This window comes from Tubulanus polymorphus, chromosome 1, assembly GCF_964204645.1.
Source record: "Tubulanus polymorphus chromosome 1, tnTubPoly1.2, whole genome shotgun sequence".
NCBI classification, from domain to species: Eukaryota; Metazoa; Nemertea; class Palaeonemertea; order Tubulaniformes; family Tubulanidae; genus Tubulanus; species Tubulanus polymorphus.
Window position 1 is genome coordinate 30,485,283 of NC_134025.1, and position 21,884 is coordinate 30,507,166.

A 21,884-nucleotide genomic window follows, 5' to 3' on the forward strand; every position below is an offset into this window, starting at 1 on the left:
AAATAAATTATATTTAATTTTATTTCAATTTTCTAAATGTTTGTTTTTCTTGGTGGAATTTGCGAGGATCTCGAAGCGAGTCAAATGAAAATATGAGAAACTAATGAATTTGATGAAATGGGTTTTATTTAAGCGTACAAGACATTTAAAAAAAATTCTCCCGTGATTCCCCTACGATTCATCTCCGGTGATGATTGCGTTAATGCGGGTCCTGGTTCCAAAGTTCAATGTGGAAATTTGACTCATCGAGATGCGTAAGAGTTTAACTTGAATCAATGGAACTCGGTCCTTAAACTTGACAGTAGAGCTATGATTGGTGAGTTAACTACGGTATCTAGATACTGTGATCCATCACTCATAAATTCAGTGTATCCAGATACTGTGATCCATCACTCAAAAATCCAGTGTATCCAGATATTGTGATCCATCACTCAAAAATCCAGTGTATCCAGATATCACTCATAAATCCAGTGAATCCAGATACTGTGATTCATCACTCATAAATCCAGTGTATCCAGATACTGCGATCCATCACTCATAAATCCAGTGTACACGAAGTCTGTTTCATCGCGTTGTAAATGAATGTATTTTTGATGGGTATAAATTGTTCTGTAACTATTTTGATAACTTCCTGAGCAGCGACTCCTCCGATGAAAGCGGCGACGGAATGTAACTCAGACGCTCCATAACGACAACTGAAAAACAGAATAAACAAACTACACTCTGATCTACAGTTGATTGTGCAAGTATTGTGAACTCAATACTTACATTTCATGGATGTAATCATCTTTGATATTAGGAGGCAGTCCCCATTCCTGCAGTACCTTATATACACATGACTGCAAAAAATGATTTTAGAAAAATTCAAATAGAAAACGAAATATTTAACTGACACTAGGTCTGAACAAGAACGTGTTTTTCTTACCTTTAGATTAGAAACATCAGTTTCCACTTGATCCTCGTAGTAACCAGGATATCTGTTATATTCCACGTGGAATCTATCCACACCTCTCATTAATACGTAAAATATACCATCGCTATTCTCGCAATCTTCCAGATGCATCGCTACAAATTTAATCACATTTTAGAGGATAAGGAACCCTCATTAGACGGATGACAATTTCATATCATGAAATACTCACCAATATCCGCAACTTTAGCCAACTGTGGATTATGTTCTTCGGATAAAGGTCGGCACCTGACAACCCTCAGGAAAGCGGCGTTTTTACCTATAAATTCAGATCACAAAAACTCAATAGAAAATAAATACTTCACGTGTATTCATTCAAGTTTGTATAATTTTCTGTTCGTTTTGACTTACAGAACATTTTAATGTAGTTTTCGGAAATTTGATCCAATGGCTAAAAAAGAAAATGATTCAAAAAGTAACGTCGTAAATAGATTGACAAATAACATGCTTTTTTTGCAGGCAGCGAACAATCCAGCAATTAATTCAATTGAATGAGTTGATTTTATATGTTTCAACCTATCGTTGATGAGAGGCGGATCCAGACTGTAATGCAGGTGTACTACAGCGACGAGATATTAATAGATCACTAGAATAGAATAGACTATAGTTGCCACGTCTTCTGCCAATGAAAAAATCCAGGAAATGTTTTTGTAACAAAGAAGCGAGCACGAAGATTGGTGCAAAGCCATGAAGGGGGGTTTGGGGAAAACTTTCAAATTTCCAAGAAAATTTTCTAATTTGAATCCCTATAACAGCATCTGAGGCTATGAAAAAGCCAACCATCATAAAGAAATTCGTGGAAAGCCACTGAATGCTGGCTAAATTTCATTTTTGCCATTTTTGGTTGGAAAGGTCCTTTTTTCAGTTGGTACTTCGATCGCATGTCAGACCTGGATCCGCCCCAGTTGATTTTAGGAAAAGTGTCGCACACAGCAGGAAAGAGAGAGCAATTAGTAATTCATGCACGTATGAATTATCAAATAAATCAGAGGCCACATCGTTATATGCAAAAACAACAGACATGAGGTTAAAATCAGAACACGAACAGATGAAGTTAAAAATGTACGAATTACTCTTTTAAACAAATACCAAATCAGCATCCGCGACAAGAGCTCACTGGTACGAACAGTTTCAGGGCTGCATTTAAATGTAATCTCAAATATATTCAATCTATATCAGGAGCTAAATGACAGTATGGGATGTATTTGTGTGTGTGTGTGGAGGATGCTGAATCAACCAGAGGAAGCAACAAACCGAAAAGCTAATTCGGAATTAGTATCGGAACAAAATTCAAATTTACGATTGTTAAAGTTGAGTCTGTCGATTGAAAATCCTAAAAACAAGAGATAATATAAAGAGAAGTAGATAGAGATAGAGAGGAGTCCTGAGTTTAGCAAGTGCCATTTGAATATTACCTTTCCAATTCGAAGTAAAATATGATGAACTTTATCGGTTACAATGGCGGCTTCTTGAGCGGCTTGACACCGATAAACTCCCTGTAACTGAACGTAGCGCTCAGAGTCAGCAGTCATATCAGGAATAGATCCACGTAACGGTAAGGCTCCTTCACCTGAATTATTCATTTAAATCATATTCAATTCAATTATCAACTCAACCATCGATTCATCTATCACAAAACGATCAAATTCATACCTTCTTTTTCTACAAATTCTTTAATAGCTCGTGCAACAATCCAAAATGGCGAACTCTATAGAATAGATATACAGTGAATTATAATATATAGAAACTCCTTAATATTTCCGATACAATTTGATTTTACTTACATCAGGATGGATGTTCGAACACGATTCATCATTGAAAACTTGTTTTACTTCATCAGGAATCTGAAATATCACAGATCCATAGTTCTCAGTTCCACACGTTTCACTAAAGAGTTAGAACTAGTTCATTTCCAATGATTTAGCAAATTTTCAAACCAAGAACTGACTCTAAGTCCTGATTCTATAATCCTCCGTTAAGATCTGAATAACGAGTTAAAAGATTGAAAACGAACTAATTTTAATATTAGGGAGTCAAACTTAAGACAGCTGTGCGACCAGCTCCAGATTTTGTAGAAATGGAACAAGCTCCAGATTTGTAGAAGTTTCACTATTATTTAGAGAACTATGAATGGTAATTTGTACCTTAGTTGAAACTAGAGCCGTATTAACAGCTTTTATCGCTTCATCCCAATTTTCTTCCTCTTCTTCAACTCCGTATTCATTACGTAATTTACCATTGTGTAATAGTTCTTTAAATGCTGTTTTCTCTCGATAATTCTGTGGAGCTCGTCCTCCGTGCTACGGAAGAAAACAAATGAATTCACGAAAAAACCACGCAGATCCGACCTACCGTCCAAACTAATAGAAACAAATTTACCTCATTTTTCCATTTATTCAAATATTGGTAGAGTATGACTAACCAAGGCGTGTGGCTGTGATCCTGAAAATAGTTAACAGCAATCATTGATGAGTGGATATGATAGAATAGTTTAAATGATTTATATTTGTGTAAAGTTTTTCGTACCTTCTTCGACATGGATTCTAAATTTTGTGAGCAGCAGTAATCGACTAATCCTGGAAACGGTCGATCTAGACGTAAATCTTCAAATGCACTGTCAGGATGTGATTCAATTACTAGAAAAATAACATTACAACCATTTGATAACCAAAGGAATAGATTCACTGCGTTTAACTGCATCTGCGTCAACAGTTTGAACTAGCCTATAGTCTAGGCATGGAAACATATTGTTAAACTTTCAAATCATGGAGTCTCTTTTCTCTCATGAACCCCTTTCAATAAAGACTTTTTGGATATCCTTCAATACAGTTTAAAGTGGATTAAAAAACAATGTTTAAGGTCGACTGCCTGCCCTTTCTGGTCCTACTAAGACCTTTATCAGGTATGTACTACTAAAAATGAGTGAGCTAGGCCACCCGGAATGCTCTCAAGTCAGGTTGAAATAGACATTAGTACCTAGTCGTCGTTCTACAAACAACGGTTGTAGGTAACCGGTAACAACGACTGGTATTCAGACTAAAACTGGTTCATAATTTCATTCAAACTTTACTTTAAACTACGTTAACTAAATCTTCATTCTTTACCTGTGTGTTCTTTAACTGCTAATCTCAAATAACCAATCATACCGTACGATCTACACACTAACAGCGGTATATTGTGATCCCATAGATAATTTGCTAGCGATAACAAAGTTCTGAAAAATAGACATCGTTGTATTAATACGATACCGATATGAGCTGAATGACGCGAGAACGCGTCTGGAATAGATTCTTACTTTTCAGCAAGGTCGGTCGCAATCACGCAACTAAACGTTAGAAAGAAATCAGGATTGTCCAATTTCTCCAGCAGTTGTTCAACACTCTGAAATAATATAGAAACTTGGTACGTTTTAACTCAGTCCTTATCAAGTAATTTGTTTCACTTAAAAGTCATCTGTATCTTTTTTAATCCCAATTTATATCTCCAGTTACTATTAAGTCATCGATGTAATGACAGTTTAACAGTATGAAAGTCTGCAGTTTTCAGATTCTGCTCAATTTCTCGATTCTCTCGTGAATATAGTTTCAGAGTACGTTGTTTACCTCTTCTACAAAATCTCCGCTCACATCTTCATTTAATTCTTGTAAATTCGTCATGGCAACTTGAGCTCGAGACTGAAATCAACGATACATGTACACGTACATTATTAATACAACTTATATCCAACAATGTACAGTTTAGATGTTAAAACTTACTTTTCCGATGCTATCTTTATCCAAAAAGAAACTGAAATAAAAATTTTCAGATATGTTTCTACTTTACATTAAAACTATATACTCAAGCATTGATAGACCTAAAGCCCATTCAACTGAACTCAATCATCTAGAATCAGGTCTACATCACGTATAGGATCCGTGTGTACAGGGACCGTCTATACTTACTTATTGCCTACATCTTCCCCTGTTATCTTGTGTCCATCGACGATTGTAAAAGCTCCAATACCTTGACAAAATCATAAATACTTATCATTAAAACTTGCCGATAATAGCGAAAACTGCGTACATGAGAAAATGAAAATAGGCTATATAATTGGCTAACTGCCGTACCTGGTAGAATCAAATTTTTCAGAATCTCGGTTCCAGTTGCTGATGCGTTAATTAAACAAACTCGAGCCTGTTCTAATGCAGCCTGTCCATGATCACCCCATAATCTATCAGCGAATGAAAAAAAATCATTTTCAAAATCATTTAATTGATGATCAGATAGACAAAAAATATTCCAAATTGTTTGACTTTTAAAATCAATACTGGCACTTAGCTGCTTACAGAGATCATTAAATGAATCACAGAGAATTAATTTACCTCAATTGTCTGTCGTATTTATTGTTTTTATCCAACCCACTCTTTTTCACTTGGGACATTTTGAAGAAACCACCAGTGAAAAACCGGCAATAAAACTGAATTGACAGCTGAAGGGGTTAGTACTCGATGCAAACCGGTGTGGGATGATTGATTCAGCGCTTCACCAATAGACGGTGCTTCGCGTCAAAATGTCCTCTCACGTTTCGGTACAGCAACTTGAAAATGAAGAGGAAGATGACGATATTGTAGATGACGCTGATATGTTGTCAGATGAGAGTGGAGATGTTGCTAGTGGTTTGTTTTTATTTTGCTATTTATTTCGAGTTTATTTCAGTTTTTCATCTTAAATTCATTGATTCAATTACTTGGACGCACTAATTACCGTACGAAAACGTCCGAATTTTTTTACAGATGAGGATGAAAGTAGCGGTGTAGAGGGTGATGACGATGAATTCGGCCTTCCATCTAGCGATGAAGGGGAGAATGAAGATGAATCGAGGGAACCGTCTGCTGGTGGTGATACGACCGGGAAGAAAGCGATGGCTGACGTTTTATCTAAAATCTTGAATAAATCAGCGCCAAAGAAAAGTACGATTTTATCAAAAGGAGAAACCGACAGAGAGCGGACGAAAAAGAAACAAGCGAAAGAATCTGACGGCGTTGAAATAATTACTGCTGAAAGTCAAACAAAGGTACGAATTGATAATGACGAGTTCTGTCATGTGTATCACCAGATGGCATGTCACAAGCTAGCGCCTCTTGGTAGACCCTAAATTGCTGCAGTCGACTACATGTTCCTCATCTATATTTTCAGCGTTCAATGTGGGAAAAAATGGGTCGAAAAAAACCAGATATAACAAAACGTGAACATGAAAGAAATTTACAGAGAATTGCTACGCGGTAAAAATCGGTTTAAAACCGTGCGATTTTAAACATTTATTCTGGTAGTAATTATTTGAACGTATGAATTTCTAGGGGAATCGTACAGTTATTCAACGCTGTTAAGAAACAACAGAAATTAGTGGAAGAAAAACTAAGCGATGCTGGACCTTTAGAACATCGTAAAGACAAGGCAATGAAAGCTATCACGAAAGGGGCATTTTTAGACGTGCTCAGAGGAACTGAAGTTAGAACTGTGAAGGTGATTACAATGAAACTCTCTTTAAGTCATAGCTGAAACTTTTATCCAATTGATGACTTATACTAAGTAAATTGAATTAGGGATTACTCCAGTAATCATGGGATAACTTTTCCAATGATAACTAACTATAATGATAATTATTTATTCATTTAACCTATTCTATGTAAACCTTGCCTACCTCTTGAGAACAATTCTTTTTTCAATTTCCTTTCTTTGCCTAGACAAGGTTGACTGAGTGTATGAATTTATTTCTACATTATTTTAATGATTGATTTTTTTTTTCAAGGATGTTGAGAAGGAAAGTCAAGAACCGTCGTGGAAAATTCTTCGCGATGATTTTATGATGGGCGCTAAAATGAAAGACTGGGATAAAGACAGTGATGAGGGCGATGACACGTAGCATAAGAAAACATTTGATAAAACTGTCTAAAATAACCATGGTGTGTTTGAATTACTGGAAACAGTCCAAACTTAACCCCCCGAATTCTGAGTCTTGCAACTTAAAAAAGAGAAGTCTCTACCCTTCTGTCAGCCCCTAGGCTAATATATCCACAGAGTGGTGTATTATTGTAAATAAATATATAATACATGTGTAAATATTGAGTTCCGTTGTATATGAATGATTTTCTTCATCAAGCACAATGGGCTGATGTGGATGTCTGCAGGTTTACCCGTGTTGAAAGATGGCATGGAGTACTCGCCTTGTCATTAGAGTTCATGTATGATACTGGTGGTGATATGTTAAGGGGCAGCACGTTTGTGTCACTGATCGATTTTCTGGCATACGAAATTATTTTTAGAAACAAAAAATGTATATCAAAATAGAAAATAAATGGATTTAAGAATGATTAGATTCAGAGCTGACGGAGAGGCCACTTTTAGTGCTTTCCCACCTTTGAATTTTTCATCTAATTATTTTTTCTTGTACTGTATTGTAAATATTTCGTTTAGGAAGACGAAACGCGATGGTCAAAGATGCTTCAGTGTTATCAAAAACGTTTGTTTAAAGAATGTGAAAATAGCAGGACGGCAACCGCCGGCAACTACCCGTCAGAGGCCACAACCGTCTACAGATGCGTTTATTCAAAGTCCGATTCCGTGATCTACTCTTTACTTCTTCATTTCCGGTTTACTTCCGGGTCGTAATAAATGGACCAAATCAATTAATTAATCGTTTAATTAGTAGCTTTCAATAAAGGTAAATCTCTTCTCAGGTGCACAGGATAATTGTACGACTATACATTAAACTTGTTGGTGTTGTGTTTTGCCCACCATTTTTGAGATTGTCGGGAATGGAACGACGATGATTTTGTTGAAATTTGTGTGCTTTTTTGACAGCTGACACTGACAGCTGTTGTCTTTGTTGATATTTTTAATGACAGTTTTATCGTACGTCACAGGCACAGTAAGCAGGGGCTCGTCGATTTCCAAGCAGTTGCTGGGATACTGAATCCAAGCTACATCACAACTATTACCTCAACAGTCACATCCTTATCCTGACCTATGAGAATACGGCCAATGCACTGCCTGCTGCTGCTTCTGATAATTAATCTGTGATTTAAAGATTATTGATTTTCTGTGTATTTTGTTGCATTGAAGTGTAACCTGACGATGGATCGAGTGACAAGATCTGAATTATTAAAAACAGTCGATTCTCAGAAAGATCAACTTCAACGTTACGAAAAACGATTGAGAGGTATATTTTAAATTCATCCTCGTAACTGATTTAATTATTGTCTAAGACGATTATTAGTTTAAATACTTTAAGACTTGACGCTTATTTGTAATTACACTGAATAATTTACAGATGTTGTCGTCGCTTATAAAAGTTTGACCAAAGAAAAAGAAGCGTTAGAAACAAGTTTGAAGGCTCTATCGACAACAACTACAACGCACGCTGAATCTGAGGATAGTGCAACTACTGCACCACCAGGTGGCTCTGATCCACTCAATGCTACAGATCAGGTATAGTTATAAATAGTTTTTAATCAGTGGTTTCAAATTCTATCACAGTTTTGTATTCTAAGTGTTTGGTTTTTTTGCAGGCGTCCGTTGAAAATGACGTCTCGCAGACGGAAGTTTTAAAACTGAAAGAACAATTAGCGACGCTTACAAACGCGATGACGACGTTGAACCAGGAGAAATCAAAGATGGATTCCACCTATCAGGCCGAGAAAAAACAACTTAGGGTCAGTGAAATTTTCATGAAATCAGGCCAAAAATTGAAACCTTGTTTTTCCTTTCGAGGGCAGGGCTGCATTTGTTACTTGATTCTAAAAGTGGTCTTAATTAAATCTTTTGAGACTGGTCTTGAGTTGTTTGATTGGCTATAGAACTAACATGAAATTTCAGCGGTTGGGAAAATGAGCGACAATTTATCCTTTTTGGGCCTTAACTCTGATCGGCGTTGTTTTAAGATTTATGTTTGTGATATCAAATTTCAGCAAAGTTTTCAAGAGAAATTGAAAAAACTCGAGGAAGAGAAGACAAACTCGGAAGGAATCGCGCAAGAATTTCAAGAGCAGGTTTTAGAGGTGATAAACTATTTCATTTGCATTTTGTCCGGATCCTCGAACAGATCTGATATTTTTAATTTTTTCGTAGTTAAAAGCGAAGCTGAGAACTCAACAATACGAACGTGAGAAAGAACAGAACGATCATGCGGTTATGTTGAAAGAAATCCAGAAAAAATTATCAGAAGAAAGAATTCTTAAAGAAATGGTTGAACATCAGGTGAGGATCTGTTCCATAGTCACCCCTCCCCCGGGTATCACTTCGGGAAATAGATAAACTCAATCATTTTCTAATTGTTTCTATTTAGTTGGAAGAGACTCGACAAAAACTATTTGAAAAAGAAAGCGCCAAAGAAATCACTGATAGATACGAGAAAAAAATATCAAACATGGCTGAAGAGCTGGAAGCTGTAAGACTCACGCTGAAATCCTCGCAGCAAAAAGCAAATGAACCTTCACCATTACTGTTACAGTTACAGAAAGAAATGGCTGAAATGAAGGTAATTATTCCAGATATACCTGGTAGTTGAAATCTATCAATCTGCAGCCTTGACCCGGCGCACCCCATCAGATATCAAAAATGTATAATCACTTTTATTCCACAATTTTTTATCGTCCGCAAATCCAAGTGTTTTGAATTGGAAATGAACACCAGACATTAGAGTTTTCATCAGCACACACAAAGTTATCATCCACATTTCACAACAACAAAGTAGTTAGTTCCAGGTTACTTACTGACTCAGAGCTGTATCGATTCAGTTAATATCATGGATGAATTCTGTTTCAGGCTCAACATCGAATACAAGTACAAGATGAACAGATGCGGAGACAAGAAGCAGAAGACAGAGTCGGGGATTTGAGTGAACAGAATGAAGAAAGAGTTTCCGGATTGGAAGCAAAATTATCTGAACTTTCAGAAGTGGTCGGAAAATATGAGAGATTGAGATATACGGACCAAGCGGCGATTCAGAAACTCAGGTAGTTTCATTATTATCACTGTTAAACTTATGAGAAAAAAATACGATGGAAAGAAAAACTATGAAAGTTATTTTCATTTTTACAACTCATGTATTACTGGTTTCGTAATGAATCAGTTTCGGAAATGCAACGTAGAAATTGAGTTGAAATATGATTTTCTTATGATGTTAGACCTACAGACATGTCGGTTGTCTTTACGAAAACTAACCTTCAAATATTGTTGAATATTTTCAGGGAACGAGTGACGCAGTTAGATTTAGAGAACACGGCTTTAGCACGAGTTGCGCACGGTAAAAATTCCGATGAAAAGGACACGAACGATGAAGGAGATGATGACAACCTCGACGTTCAATCTTTACTCGATAAAATGACGAAACTAAAAGGACTTCTCAAACTAGCGAATCAGCGATCAGAACGACCTATCAATATAGACGGTAAGTTTAACCCTTGAACGCCCCCTAGTGAGTTTAAGTGAATGTAAGACATGATCTGATATACATGTATTGTTTACCTACGTAATGAACGCCCCCTAGCGAGTGTAGGTAATATTATGTGTATTTATTTCAGAATTACTACAACCAGCGCCGAGTATTGAAGATGATAACACAACTCATAAACGCTGTCAAGAGGAATTATCACAATTGAAAGAGGAATTCGAAAGATATAAATTAAGAGCTCAATCTGTGCTGAAGAACAAATCTATCAAGGTGAATGAAGCAATCTATAACAATCAGCAAAATACACTAGTAGACTGGGTCACTGCACTTAATTCAGATCTTATTAGAGGGTGATACTTTGAACTTGAAAATATAAGTTGAGTCAAAGGGATGTCTCTGAGTTAATCCAATCCAAATTGAGGCTTGTATATCCATTTCTTATTCAATGATCAAACTAATTCATTTGAGATCCGAATCATTAAACTGAATTCTAAATTCTGACTGATTTCTAGGATTCGACGTCGAAGGAAATTGAAAGTTTAAAACATCAACTGTCGGACGTTAAAGACCGTCTGAAAACAACGTACGTACAACACGAGGAATCGGAGAATCAACATAAATCGATCGTAGCCGATTTACGAAAAACGATCACGTGTTTAAAACAGCAACAAGACGAGAAATTACAGACGGCGAATTTGGAATACGAGAAACGAGCCTCGGAATTAGAACTACAACTTCATAAACATAGAGATCGTACGATAGCTTTATTAGCCGAGAAAGATCGCGAGATCGAGTTATTAAAAATGAGTAGTCCGACTCATAAAGCACCGCTGGATCACCGCAGTATGGCGGAACTGAGCGTAGAGAAGAGACAGGACGATACGGACAATCAATCCGTCTCCGATATGATTCGTCACATGACCGTTTCATCGTCCAATCAGAACGATACGGTCATGTTACATTTCGCGCACGAACAAGCGCGAAAAGACGTCGAAATCAACGCGCTACGAAAACAGAAACACGACGCGGAAACGGCGATCAGAGAATTACAACAATCAATGATCGGTAAAGCGGAGGATTACAACGAACAAATCGATAGTTTAAAAGAGGACGTGCGACGATTAGAGAGAAATAAATCGAGAGAAAGCGCGAATTTAGAATATCTGAAAAATGTCGTTTATAAATTCATGATTTCGAACGATAGTCATTGTAAACAACAGATGTTGAACGCGATTTCAACGATTTTAGAATTTAGTCCGAAAGAGAAACATAACGTAGAACATTATATGAACAGCTGGTGGGGGTATACACCTGATAAAAACAAATAATCATACAGTAGACTATACCTTACTCGGTATCGGTCAATTACTGAATTTACTCTAACTACTCGGTGCATACAGCATTCCCAACACTACCGAGTTCCCTGATTCTCATCTCGGTGAAATATTTACAGCAGTCTCAACGCTACCGAGTTCCCTGATTCTCATCTCGGTGAAATATTTACAGCAGTCTCAACACTTAACGAGTTCCCTGATTCTCATCTCGGTGAAATATTTACAGCAGTCTCAACGCTACCGAGTTCCCCGATTCTCAACTCGGTGAAATATTTACAGCAGTCCCAACACTACCGAGTTCCCTGATTCTCATCTCGGTGAAATATTTACAGCAGTCTCAACACTTAACGAGTTCCCTGATTCTCAAATCGGTGAAATATTTACAGCAGTCTCAATGCTACCGAGTTCCAACTGAGTAAGGTGCAGTTTACTGTATTCGCTGTTCAGAAATGGACAACGAATTTATTCTGTATTAAATACAATGTTTTTCTGGCCAGTAATTTTAAATATACAATTGTTAATTGTTTCTAGTCAATAACCAGGACTCCGCCGACCTTCATAAACTGTTTAAATTGATTCTTGTTAAACGTGTCTTCCATTAATCATTCTGTATGTGTTGTGGGTATATGGGGTGGTAGTGTGCTATATCTCCTAAAGAGGGAGTCGTATTCGGGGTGGTGTTTTATGTATAACCTCTGTAACCTCTGATAAGAGAAGAGAAATAAATCTATTCCATGTTAACAATAAATATTTCATTTAGAAAAGAATAATAACATTGTTATTTAATGATCTTATAAAGGTTTAAATCCAGCCGGTAGATAGTCTTCTGGTTTCTGTTTCGTGAATGCGCAGAATTTAAATCGTTCTCCCATTTGATTAGGATTCACTAACATATCACATCCGCTCACTAAATCCTTCTGATGTTTCCTCTCGGCTTTTTGAAGTAAAACCTTAAAATGAAAAACGAAAAATTCAAAAATCTTGCCTCCGTAATTATTTTGCTGCCTGCCTGGACCCTGCATCCTCTGCAAACCAATATCACAATTCTTCTTGAAGATCGGCAAATTGTACATGAATACTTCCCGAACCGCGCTTTATGACATTTCTTGATATTTTAACCCTTTGGTAGCCATTAAGCAAGTTTTACTAATAAATGTCATCTCACCTTTAAGCGAACTCCAATGCCCATATTTTGAAGAAAGTCTTGTTGAGTTATCGGTCCATAAACAGAGAGATCATTGAAATAATTTAAACATTGCTTCAGGTAAGAGAAATCGACGTCAGCCGTGAGGTCAGCAGTTCCTACATCTTTCAGAGGATCGTGAAGTGAATGATTGCGGAAACCCTAAAATATATTCAGAGATCAAGGCATTCAGTGATTATTCATACAATTGATTATTTCATTGAAATTAAACAGGGATCAGCTGCACAGAGAAGGCCAGTCTAAGAGCATCTTAGTTCAATAGCCAATCTAACAACTTAAGATCACTTCAAGAACTTATGCCATGATTGTGCAGCTGGACAATGATAATTCTCACCCTGAACGTGTCTCCCTTCTCTCCATCATGACCGTAATCGGCAACAAGAGCAAATCCGCCATTCATATTAATCCGATTAGCGATATCCTGTATAATAACACCAGATTCAGGCGAAAATTCAACATGATCTCTCGATTCATCCGGTTTTATCTGAAATATGATGTCAAAAACACTCAAATACTGAACTCAATTCCAGTTAACTTTTTCATAAAATTTGAATATCGAAACTTACTTTAGCTAGAGTTAAAGCCGGTGTTATTCCCGGTGATAAAACATATTTGAATTGAGGTTTATCTGTGGTAGATTCATCAGTGAAATCGATTAGAATTTCTCTCCATCCATGCTCAGTTTTCTACAAACAAGAACATCATCTTGTAGACCGCAAGTATTTTAACTTAAGTCTCGAATTTAACTCACAACTGTGGAACTGGATCCAAATTCTTTGTTTGATTTACAAAAAAAGATTATTTTAGATGAATGAACATTTCATTAGGCCTACCTGGAATTTATGAATTGGAAGAGCGTCAAAAAACTCATGCGCGACATAAAATGAAAATCCTTGAGGAACGTCTTGTATTTGTTTATACCAGAAAACATCGAATCCATATTTACTTTTACACTTTTTATAACAAGGCGCGTCTTTATCTGAAACTTCTATCGTTGTTTCTGGTGATGATAGTTTCTCTGCTTGTTTATTGCTGAGAGCAGGACTAACTTCTACAAGATGCAAGGATAATGCATCTTTGATTTGTGGAAATTGAGCACAAACCTACAATACAAAACAAAAACTTTCAATCGCTGTAAAACTCAACCAAGTTTGGGTTAAATACCGAGTAACGATTTTGAGAAATTCCAGGGACTTGTTTCATAGAATGTGGAGGTGAGATTATTCACCAATCATTACTACTGTTTCTTACAATGAAAGTCATCACTGAGGATGAAGTTCATGTCTGCAAGTAACTGGCCCTAGAAGACCAAATTGGAACTTAATCAAGGTTAGGTTAAGTTGGAAGTTGACAAGATTTCTTCATGAAACAAGAGATTTGACTATTTTTCTTAGTAGAATGCAGATCATTAGAATGATGAAATAGAGAATGATTTCATTACCCGAAGTATATCATCAGCTAATGTTCCTCGACCCGGTCCTAATTCAACTAACTGTATATTTTGAGGTGAACCACTTTGCATCCATTCATTAATGCACCAAACACCAATCAACTGAAATATCATCAATAAAGTTCATAATATCTTAATAACTTAATGTTAGTTTTTCTCTATTATATGAGTATAGACAGTTTAGTAACTAACCTCTCCAAACACTTGACTGATTTCTGGTGATGTAATGAAATCACCTTTTGTACCAAATACATCTCTGTGCATGTAATAACCCTGAAATCAGATTCAACCATTGGCAAGTTCATTCTTGATGGGTGCGGATATTTGTTTACATCAGGTGACCACTTATTGACAAATGGACTAACACAATGGTCAGTCAAATGAACTAACCCAATGGTCAGTCAAATGAACTAACCCTGGGGTTATTCTTTTCTAAACCTAGGGTTTGAATAGTCAAACAGTGTTAGTCCAATCTAATCCAGGGCCCAGTTTCACAAAAGGGATTAAGGCCTAAATCGATTTAAGATAAACTGAATTAATGAAGAAATTAAATCAATTTTAGAGTTAAACCTTTTTGTGGAACTGGGTAAGTTAGTCCAGGGTTGGGTGGTTGAGCACCTAGGCGTTATAACATTGGGACTGAGAGAGTTGCTGTTTAAGTCTCTTACAGCTACATGGACCAAGTCAAAGACCCCTCACAACAGTTTACAATTTCAATCACATTTCATCTTACTCTTTTTGAACTTACCGAAATTGGATTAGTAAGAACTTCCCTCATATATTTAGCTACAGTCAGTGGACCTGAAGCTTTAATACGTGTTTTTAGTTGTGTTTGTAACTGATTTGTTGATGCTGTATTGTGATTACTCCTCCATGAGTTGTGACAGTGGTGATACTCGGTGAGTAATAATGGTAAACTGCGTTGTATCAGATTTGTTGCTGAGGACGTGTTTCGTACTTTCTGCACGAGGAGGGACATCATCTTTTGACTCATTGATTCACACTCTCAGCTTACTCTTCTAGTTAGGGCTACACCTGAAGTTCAGACGTTCTAGAAAATAATCATAAACATCATTGTTAACATTGCGCTGCAAGTAGACTGACTACGGAAGCCCCTAGGTGACATACGAGATAACTTTTTCACAATTTCAACTTATTAAGTCGAATTTCGACATAATAAGTCGAATTTCGACTTAACAAGTCGAATTTCCACTTAATAAGTCGAAATTCGAGATAATAAGTCGAATTTCGACATAATAGGTCGAATTTCGTGTTAATTAAGTCGAATTTCGAGTTAATTAAGTCGAATTTCGAGTTTTATTTTCATGTCGAAATTCGACTTATTAAGTCGAAATTCGACTTAATTAACACGAAATTCGACTTATTATGTCGAAATTCGACTTATTAAGTCGAAATTCGACTTATTATGTCGAAATTCGACTTATTAAGTCGAATTTCGAGATAATAAGTCGAATTTCGTGTTAATCAAGTCGAATTTCGAGTTTTATTTTATCTCATATGTCACCTAGGGGCTTCCGTACTAATTACCTGATCTTCATAGTGTATTTATTCGGTTTGAATCTACCTGCGTTACACGAGAATAAACTGTATTGAATTGGAAGGGTTTCCTAGCCGGCAGGGAATTCCAGAAATGCGGGCATACTAAATACCGCCAGGCGCCGTCAGACACCGCAAGGAACCGTCTGAAACCGTCCATCCAGAAACCGATGCCGAATCACGTGGTCATACTAAACACCATCAGGAAATTAAAAAAGAATAGAATATCTTATAGTACAATCAACACTACTGAACACTACTGTGTAAATTCAGTAATAATTGGCAATGAATTCACCTCCAAAAGATAATTGACTATCTAATTCTGGTTGTTTTAATTTAAATTCCTCAGTAAGCAGCAAGCCCGATGATTCTTTTCCTTTGCTTTGATGGAGAAGTATTGACGAATGTCGATGACGGGACAGTGGAAACGAGTTTGGGACAATGAAAATGAAATACTCAGTCAGTGATAACGACTTTGCCTCGGCAAATAGTAACTGTTGAACTATTGATTAGTTCAGCTAAATTTGTTATAGTTAGAACTTGGCCTAATCGTTGATGCCGTTTATAATCCCGGATGGGGCTTATACCAACGGTCCAAGGGAACGTCCGGACCCCCTTGGACCCCTCTTAATTTATTGGTGTCGTGAAATCCCTAGCGAAAATAAGGGTGCATGATCACCCAAAGGCGTTCCAGGAGAAAATGCTGTAATCGATGACTGAATTCCTCAATTAGTATCATCGGAGTGTTTGGCGGCGTCCGGGTCTAAGTCACCGCTCCGTTTAAAAGGATAATTTAATTCTGTGTTTATTATTTGACTGTAACCCTCTAAATCGAACTCGGTTTCATGTTTTTGTCCTTTCAGCAGGCTACGTAATTAGGACCCCAGACGAACGATCAGGACCGGAACAGACTGAAAAAACCAGGCGACGCTAAATTCGAGAGACGAGCTGTTGAGAATCGAGTAATTTATTTCATATGGCCTGAAGTTCCACAATATTGTATAGCTGGCTACTGGCGCGTATTCAACGCGGCAGTGGAACCTTCTATAAGCTCTCAATTGAAATTCAATTCAACAATAGAGACACAATGGCGGTTTTTCAGAGTTGTTGATGTTATTCTGACACGCGTCATTGAATACGTCACCGGCTGACCACTGTGTACTCAAGCATAGGCCATTCACCTTAACACAATAAGAGGTATTCATTGTCACAGTTATAAAGTGATATTAATTCAGAATCTAAATCGTCGAACAATTCGACTCTTCCGTAGATACTACTCTCCGGGGGGATATACACGGAACCTAAAAGTAGATCTTTATCTTCATTTAACATTTTTTTTATCAAATTTAAGCCAGTGAATTAGTTTACTCGTTTTCTTCTCCATGGTTACATATTTTTTCAGTACCTTTTTTATAAGAATGACAATTCCACCTGACCGTCTCACTGATAGATTTGTTCGGTTGTTCACATATGGGAAAAATCCAAGTTTTTCACTGAAGTCATTCAGCCAAAACTCGTCTGAACTGTCTAGTTTTGTCTCGGTGAGAATTACTATATCGTTACAGAGTAGAAGATCAATAAATTCATCGTATTTACTTTTCGATTTAAGCCCGCAAACATTTAAGTTCAACAGTGATATACTAGGGGTGTTTCCACTTTTTGTATCCACCCAATCCTATTCCGCGTTCATCTCTAGTATTGCCCGTTCATTTTCTAAGGCGGCACTAATCATCATCATCATCATCATCATCATCATCATCATCATCATCATCATCATCATCATCATCATCATCATCATCATCATCATCATCATCATCATCATCATCATCATCATCATCATCATCATCATCATCATCATCATCAAATTCACGGACGGAAGGAGGCCTGGTGGCGGCCTATTGGTGTCCGGCTCGTTTGTTGATTAGTATTGGTTAGGTGACAGGGTTTCCATAAAAAGCTCTCTCACTTAGTAATCTTTCATTAAAAATAATTGGTATATTTATTCATTACTAAAAGATTAAATTATTTATAGAGTTGATTGGTTGAATTTTATAAGAAAAATCTGATCAGTCATGATTTTGGCGTAGTTCATTTGGTAAGCCATACACGCTTGATTTCTAGCCATTTTGTAGAATTTGCTACAGGGAGAAGGTTTTATTCGGTCCATAAATACGAGTGTTGTTAGTGTTATTCTGAAAAAGGTAAAGGAAGTGCGTGTGGCCCATACTAATGCTATCGGGTCCAGTGTTTTCAGTAATCACGCTGTCGGTCGATGTCGATGCTTTCGCTTTCTTAGGTACTTGTTTCACCCTCTCTCGTCCGCTATTATTTTGCTGCTGTTGTGTAGGGGTTTCTTCCGTGATATCTTCGGATGGGGGTCCCTCGCGTTTTTTGTCGTCTTTTCTTCTAGCTGTTTCTACCTGTCTGCTCGTATTATCTTCTTTGGTGTTATAAAGATTAGTATCGGTGTAGTTATTATCGGGCTCTTGGTTGTTGATCAATCGACCGTTGCTAGCCATTTTTAGGTTTTTTCCACCAGGTATCATGTGTAATAGTTTACGGGTGTTAATTTCGTGAAGGCGCTCTATATGAGATTTGCTGCTTCTGAGCCATACATCTACGAATTTCCTGTTATTTTTCAGTTTACGCTTAGCTCGCAGTATTTCGATTTTAATGTTTTTGTTCTCGAATGCTAACTTGACGAGTGGTGGTTCCTTGGTTGTTCGTTGTCTGAGTCTAATACACTTTACAATTTTAGGGGCAGGTTCTGCAAGCAGGGAGAGCATTTCGGTACATACATTGTTCAAGTTCTCGTTTTCTTCCATTCTGAGCCCAGAAATAATCACACAGTTGTCGGGGTCGTCTAGAGGATCTCGCTTTATTCTGGAATTCACTTCTATTTCACTTCACTTCTCCATGGTTGTGGGCCATAGACGTTTCTGTTTTAGAGTCTATGGTTGGACCATGGATGTATAAACTCAAGTTTATAGTTTGGCATCCATGGTTGGACTCGAAGCCACCCCCGCATTACAATCTGAAACATAAAAAAGAATAAAATACTTGGCCTAACCAGAATGATTGTTTCCAGCCGGGTTCGAGACCGCGACCGTCAGTTCTTCAGACGAGCACACTAACCACTGGACCATAGACCCGTAGACAGAGGATTTTAAGTTTAGTTTTGGCTATGCAACTTTGTATGGGTCTGCGATTTTCAGAATAAATCGCCAACAGTTTTTCAAACGGATGAGCAAACAACAGCTCTAGTCGGGTTTACTGAGGACACATCATAATGATTATAAATTTTATTTAATTCGTCGATTTGATCGAAATACTTTTGGTAGCGTTAATCGGGTTCGAATCCCATTAGAAAATTTTGACTTTCTACACTGGGCGCGAATATCAGCACTTTTCATTGGTCAGGATAATGACGTCACACTGTCAGTATAAAAACCCAGGTCAGCTGATCCCTCCTTCCAGTTCGGCCATTTTTCAGGTAAGCGAACGTCATCCATTTTATTTTATTTCTTTCGATGGAATTTATTTATTAATCTTACTTGTAAATTGGATACATACCCCTTAGGTTTCGCATACGGTTTTACGTAAGACAATTTCCAAAGTTCCGAAAGTTCGGATTATATTATATAGGTGTTTAATTATGACATTTCCATTGTGACGTTCTTTTTGCTCAAAATTGCCCAAATGGCATTTTAAATATTTAGAAGTAAATAATGAAGACGTTATTGTGATTTTATTGAGGAAATGGAAATTGATAAAATTTATTTATGAAATTTTCGGAAGCAGTTTTTCTGCTGTTCAGATCTACGCGCTAAAGCGGCTAGTTGACATGCCTAGGTGTAATACACAGACAGCTCAGTCTATTCAACCATGACTCGAATCCATAGAAACCTTTCATTCGAAGCGTCGTTCAACTTAATTCTGGTGGCTTCTATATTTGATATTTAGAAAATTATGATACCCAATAATTTAACGTTAATTATTATTATTACTTAATAGAAACTCGATTTAGCTATTTCTTAGAGTCAATAATTTTCGATTTTCTTGATTTTAATAAGATTGTTTTTACATTGCAGTAGCAGCAGCAGCATCAACAGCAGCAGTTAAAAAAGCAACAGTTATAAAAGCAACAGCAGCAGTACAACGACAACTACAACAATTACAACTTCAACAATTAAAACTTGAACTTCAACTTTGAATATGTCTACAAAATATGACCTTTTTTCGGGACTGTTGAAGCTGGTTCGCGCCGAGGTGCTGACTCTAGACCCTGAAACCCTCGGCGCGTTTTTTGATTTGAGTAAGTACAAAGTCTACTTCATCAATCTCAATTAGTTCATCTTGGGTATCTCAAATTCTCGATTATTTTTGATGAACATCTCAAATTATTTGATTTCCAACATCTGAAATTATTTGATCTCAAATCTCCGCATTATTTGATTTCCTAAATCTCAAATTGTCTAAATCTCAATTATTTCGAATATCATCAATTAAAAAATCTAATATCATCTAATGTCAATTTCTTTAATTCTCTTTTTAATTTTGGAAAACTCTTAAACTTAATTGAATTTGCTATCGAATCTATGGTGAATTAAGTTTGAATTGAATTGAATTGAATAGTGAGTAGAGGCTCTGGTGGATGAGAATTAACTCGAGGAAGTAACTTCATTTCCTGGTTTCGGTTCCAAATATTGTCCAAATTGTGAAATGTTCATCAGGTTATTCATATTCCAGTCAATAGAGATAAGTTACAACATAAATAATTTAAACTGTGTAGGCCTCCAGACCAATGCATTTCATAGAAAATCCTGATTTATGTTTAATAAATCAAGTAATTGGACTGCGCGGTTCAGTCCATTTAGTCAGGAAGCAGACTGCAGTTTTGTCCTTATTTTTATCAGTAACTGGACTGCGGTGTAGTCCATATTTTAGTCACTAACTGGACTGCGGTGTAGTCCATATTTTAGTGGACTACGGTTTAGTCCATATTTTAGTCAATAACTGGACCGGGTTTAGTTGATAGTTTAGACAGGAACCGGATAGCTGTTAAGTCCCAGATACCCGTCACATTATGGGACCAACATTTTAGATACCGCTGAAAAGTAGCACTAGTATTTACGTTACTTTTGTTTTTCTCTGCGACTCCAGGGTCCGAAAACATGTGATTTTCTTTTTTTATTAATCGTTCATCAATCGTCAGGAAATTCAGGATCACTATTTTTGATTTATTGGTTAAACTTTGTTCCTCGTATCTCAAGGTAGTTGCTCAAAACAGTTTGAGATCCGGAGATTATGGCAGGAAGGAGGTATACCTCGCAACTGCTATCATTCAGCTAACTATTCTAAAGCCACACCCACTCAATGTTCATACTAGATCTAAACTAAGGATATGATGTTTGATACGAATGTCATACACTAGCTCGGCTCATAGTCCGAATCTTCATCGTCTAATTGTTGGCGAATCCTAGATATTGCGGCCGTGCGGCAAATACAGTTTACACACGATTTATTTCTAACGGATTCATTATTACGGTCAATGGTTGGTGCCTCGTTAGGTACTGAGTCTTATACAGTGAGTTTACTCAGTATCCGGACCACAGTTTACTCAGTATCCCGACCACAGTTTACTCAGTATCCGGACCACAGTTAACTCAGTATCCGGACCACAGTTTACTCAGCATCCGGACTACAGTTTACTCAGTGTCGGGACCACAGTTTACTCAGTGCCGGGACCACAGTTTACTCAGTATCCGGACCACAGTTTACTCAGCATCCGGACCACAGTTTACTCAGTGTCGGGACCACAGTTTACTCAGTATCCGGACCACAGTTTACTCAGCATCCGGACCACAGTTTACTCAGTATCCGGACCACAGTTTACTCAGCATCCCGACCACAGTTTACTCAGTATCCGGACCACAGTT

The 21,884-nt window shown here is 37.1% G+C and overlaps 4 protein-coding genes across 6 annotated transcripts; 2 read left to right on the plus strand and 2 right to left on the minus strand.

Moving 5' to 3' along the window:
- Positions 1-123: 123 nt before the first annotated feature.
- LOC141898767 (NEDD8-activating enzyme E1 regulatory subunit-like) lies at positions 124-5,433 on the minus strand. Of its 2 annotated transcripts, XM_074784854.1 has the most exons (19): positions 5,332-5,433; positions 5,077-5,180; positions 4,912-4,972; positions 4,726-4,756; positions 4,573-4,644; positions 4,266-4,351; positions 4,075-4,184; positions 3,497-3,606; positions 3,350-3,412; positions 3,115-3,270; positions 2,755-2,814; positions 2,624-2,678; positions 2,386-2,540; positions 2,271-2,303; positions 1,322-1,361; positions 1,143-1,229; positions 926-1,065; positions 769-839; positions 124-695 (listed from the first exon to the last, which is right to left on the minus strand). In XM_074784854.1, exons 1-19 carry the CDS (start codon positions 5,388-5,390, stop codon positions 536-538), a joined length of 1,653 nt encoding a protein of 550 aa, XP_074640955.1. In that variant the 5' UTR covers positions 5,391-5,433; the 3' UTR covers positions 124-535. The 2 variants fall into 2 exon arrangements, with proteins under 2 accessions (XP_074640955.1, XP_074640964.1); XM_074784863.1 differs by lacking the exon at positions 2,271-2,303.
- Positions 5,434-5,493: 60 nt separating this feature from the next.
- Positions 5,494-7,028, plus strand: LOC141914741 (RRP15-like protein). Its single transcript, XM_074806024.1, has 5 exons — positions 5,494-5,625; positions 5,743-6,023; positions 6,146-6,231; positions 6,307-6,472; positions 6,759-7,028. Exons 1-5 carry the CDS (start codon positions 5,520-5,522, stop codon positions 6,870-6,872), a joined length of 753 nt encoding a protein of 250 aa, XP_074662125.1. The 5' UTR covers positions 5,494-5,519; the 3' UTR covers positions 6,873-7,028.
- Positions 7,029-7,598: 570 nt separating this feature from the next.
- On the plus strand, positions 7,599-12,459 carry LOC141912058 (GRIP and coiled-coil domain-containing protein 1-like). The gene is made up of 11 exons (XM_074803239.1): positions 7,599-7,670; positions 8,072-8,168; positions 8,280-8,437; positions 8,518-8,661; positions 8,917-9,006; positions 9,077-9,205; positions 9,294-9,485; positions 9,773-9,963; positions 10,198-10,397; positions 10,531-10,670; positions 10,913-12,459. The coding sequence occupies exons 2-11, from the start codon at positions 8,084-8,086 to the stop codon at positions 11,726-11,728; spliced, it is 2,145 nt and encodes a 714-aa protein (XP_074659340.1). The 5' UTR covers positions 7,599-7,670; positions 8,072-8,083; the 3' UTR covers positions 11,729-12,459.
- A 5-nt stretch (positions 12,460-12,464) lies between these two features.
- On the minus strand, positions 12,465-16,039 carry LOC141912065 (protein arginine methyltransferase NDUFAF7, mitochondrial-like). Of its 2 annotated transcripts, none has more exons than XM_074803258.1 (9): positions 15,974-16,039; positions 15,137-15,439; positions 14,581-14,661; positions 14,380-14,490; positions 13,772-14,041; positions 13,505-13,624; positions 13,273-13,422; positions 12,900-13,079; positions 12,465-12,684 (listed from the first exon to the last, which is right to left on the minus strand). In XM_074803258.1, exons 2-9 carry the CDS (start codon positions 15,380-15,382, stop codon positions 12,526-12,528), a joined length of 1,317 nt encoding a protein of 438 aa, XP_074659359.1. In that variant the 5' UTR covers positions 15,383-15,439; positions 15,974-16,039; the 3' UTR covers positions 12,465-12,525. The 2 variants fall into 2 exon arrangements, with proteins under 2 accessions (XP_074659359.1, XP_074659351.1); XM_074803250.1 differs by having other exon boundaries at positions 15,937-16,009.
- Between the last annotated feature and the right edge of the window lie 5,845 nt (positions 16,040-21,884).

Excerpts from the sequence above, each read along its gene's own strand:
- LOC141898767 (XM_074784854.1), bottom strand. The coding sequence starts at position 5,390 with ATGTCCCAAGTGAAAAAGAGTGGGTTGGATAAAAACAATAAATACGAC. Across the intron at positions 1,362-2,270 it reads CAGACTCAACTTTAACAATC|CCATTGGATCAAATTTCCGA; the intron begins GTAAATTTGAAT and ends TTTCTTTTTTAG. Across the intron at positions 840-925 it reads CTGATGTTTCTAATCTAAAG|TCATGTGTATATAAGGTACT; the intron begins GTAAGAAAAACA and ends CATTTTTTGCAG.
- LOC141914741 (XM_074806024.1), top strand. The coding sequence starts at position 5,520 with ATGTCCTCTCACGTTTCGGTACAGCAACTTGAAAATGAAGAGGAAGAT. Across the intron at positions 6,024-6,145 it reads CTGCTGAAAGTCAAACAAAG|CGTTCAATGTGGGAAAAAAT; the intron begins GTACGAATTGAT and ends CTATATTTTCAG. Across the intron at positions 6,232-6,306 it reads TTACAGAGAATTGCTACGCG|GGGAATCGTACAGTTATTCA; the intron begins GTAAAAATCGGT and ends ATGAATTTCTAG.
- LOC141912058 (XM_074803239.1), top strand. The coding sequence starts at position 8,084 with ATGGATCGAGTGACAAGATCTGAATTATTAAAAACAGTCGATTCTCAG. Across the intron at positions 9,486-9,772 it reads AAGAAATGGCTGAAATGAAG|GCTCAACATCGAATACAAGT; the intron begins GTAATTATTCCA and ends ATTCTGTTTCAG. Across the intron at positions 9,964-10,197 it reads GCGGCGATTCAGAAACTCAG|GGAACGAGTGACGCAGTTAG; the intron begins GTAGTTTCATTA and ends GAATATTTTCAG.
- LOC141912065 (XM_074803258.1), bottom strand. The coding sequence starts at position 15,382 with ATGAGTCAAAAGATGATGTCCCTCCTCGTGCAGAAAGTACGAAACACG. Across the intron at positions 14,042-14,379 it reads TAGCTGATGATATACTTCGG|GTTTGTGCTCAATTTCCACA; the intron begins GTAATGAAATCA and ends TTTGTATTGTAG. Across the intron at positions 13,423-13,504 it reads CGGCTTTAACTCTAGCTAAA|ATAAAACCGGATGAATCGAG; the intron begins GTAAGTTTCGAT and ends ATCATATTTCAG.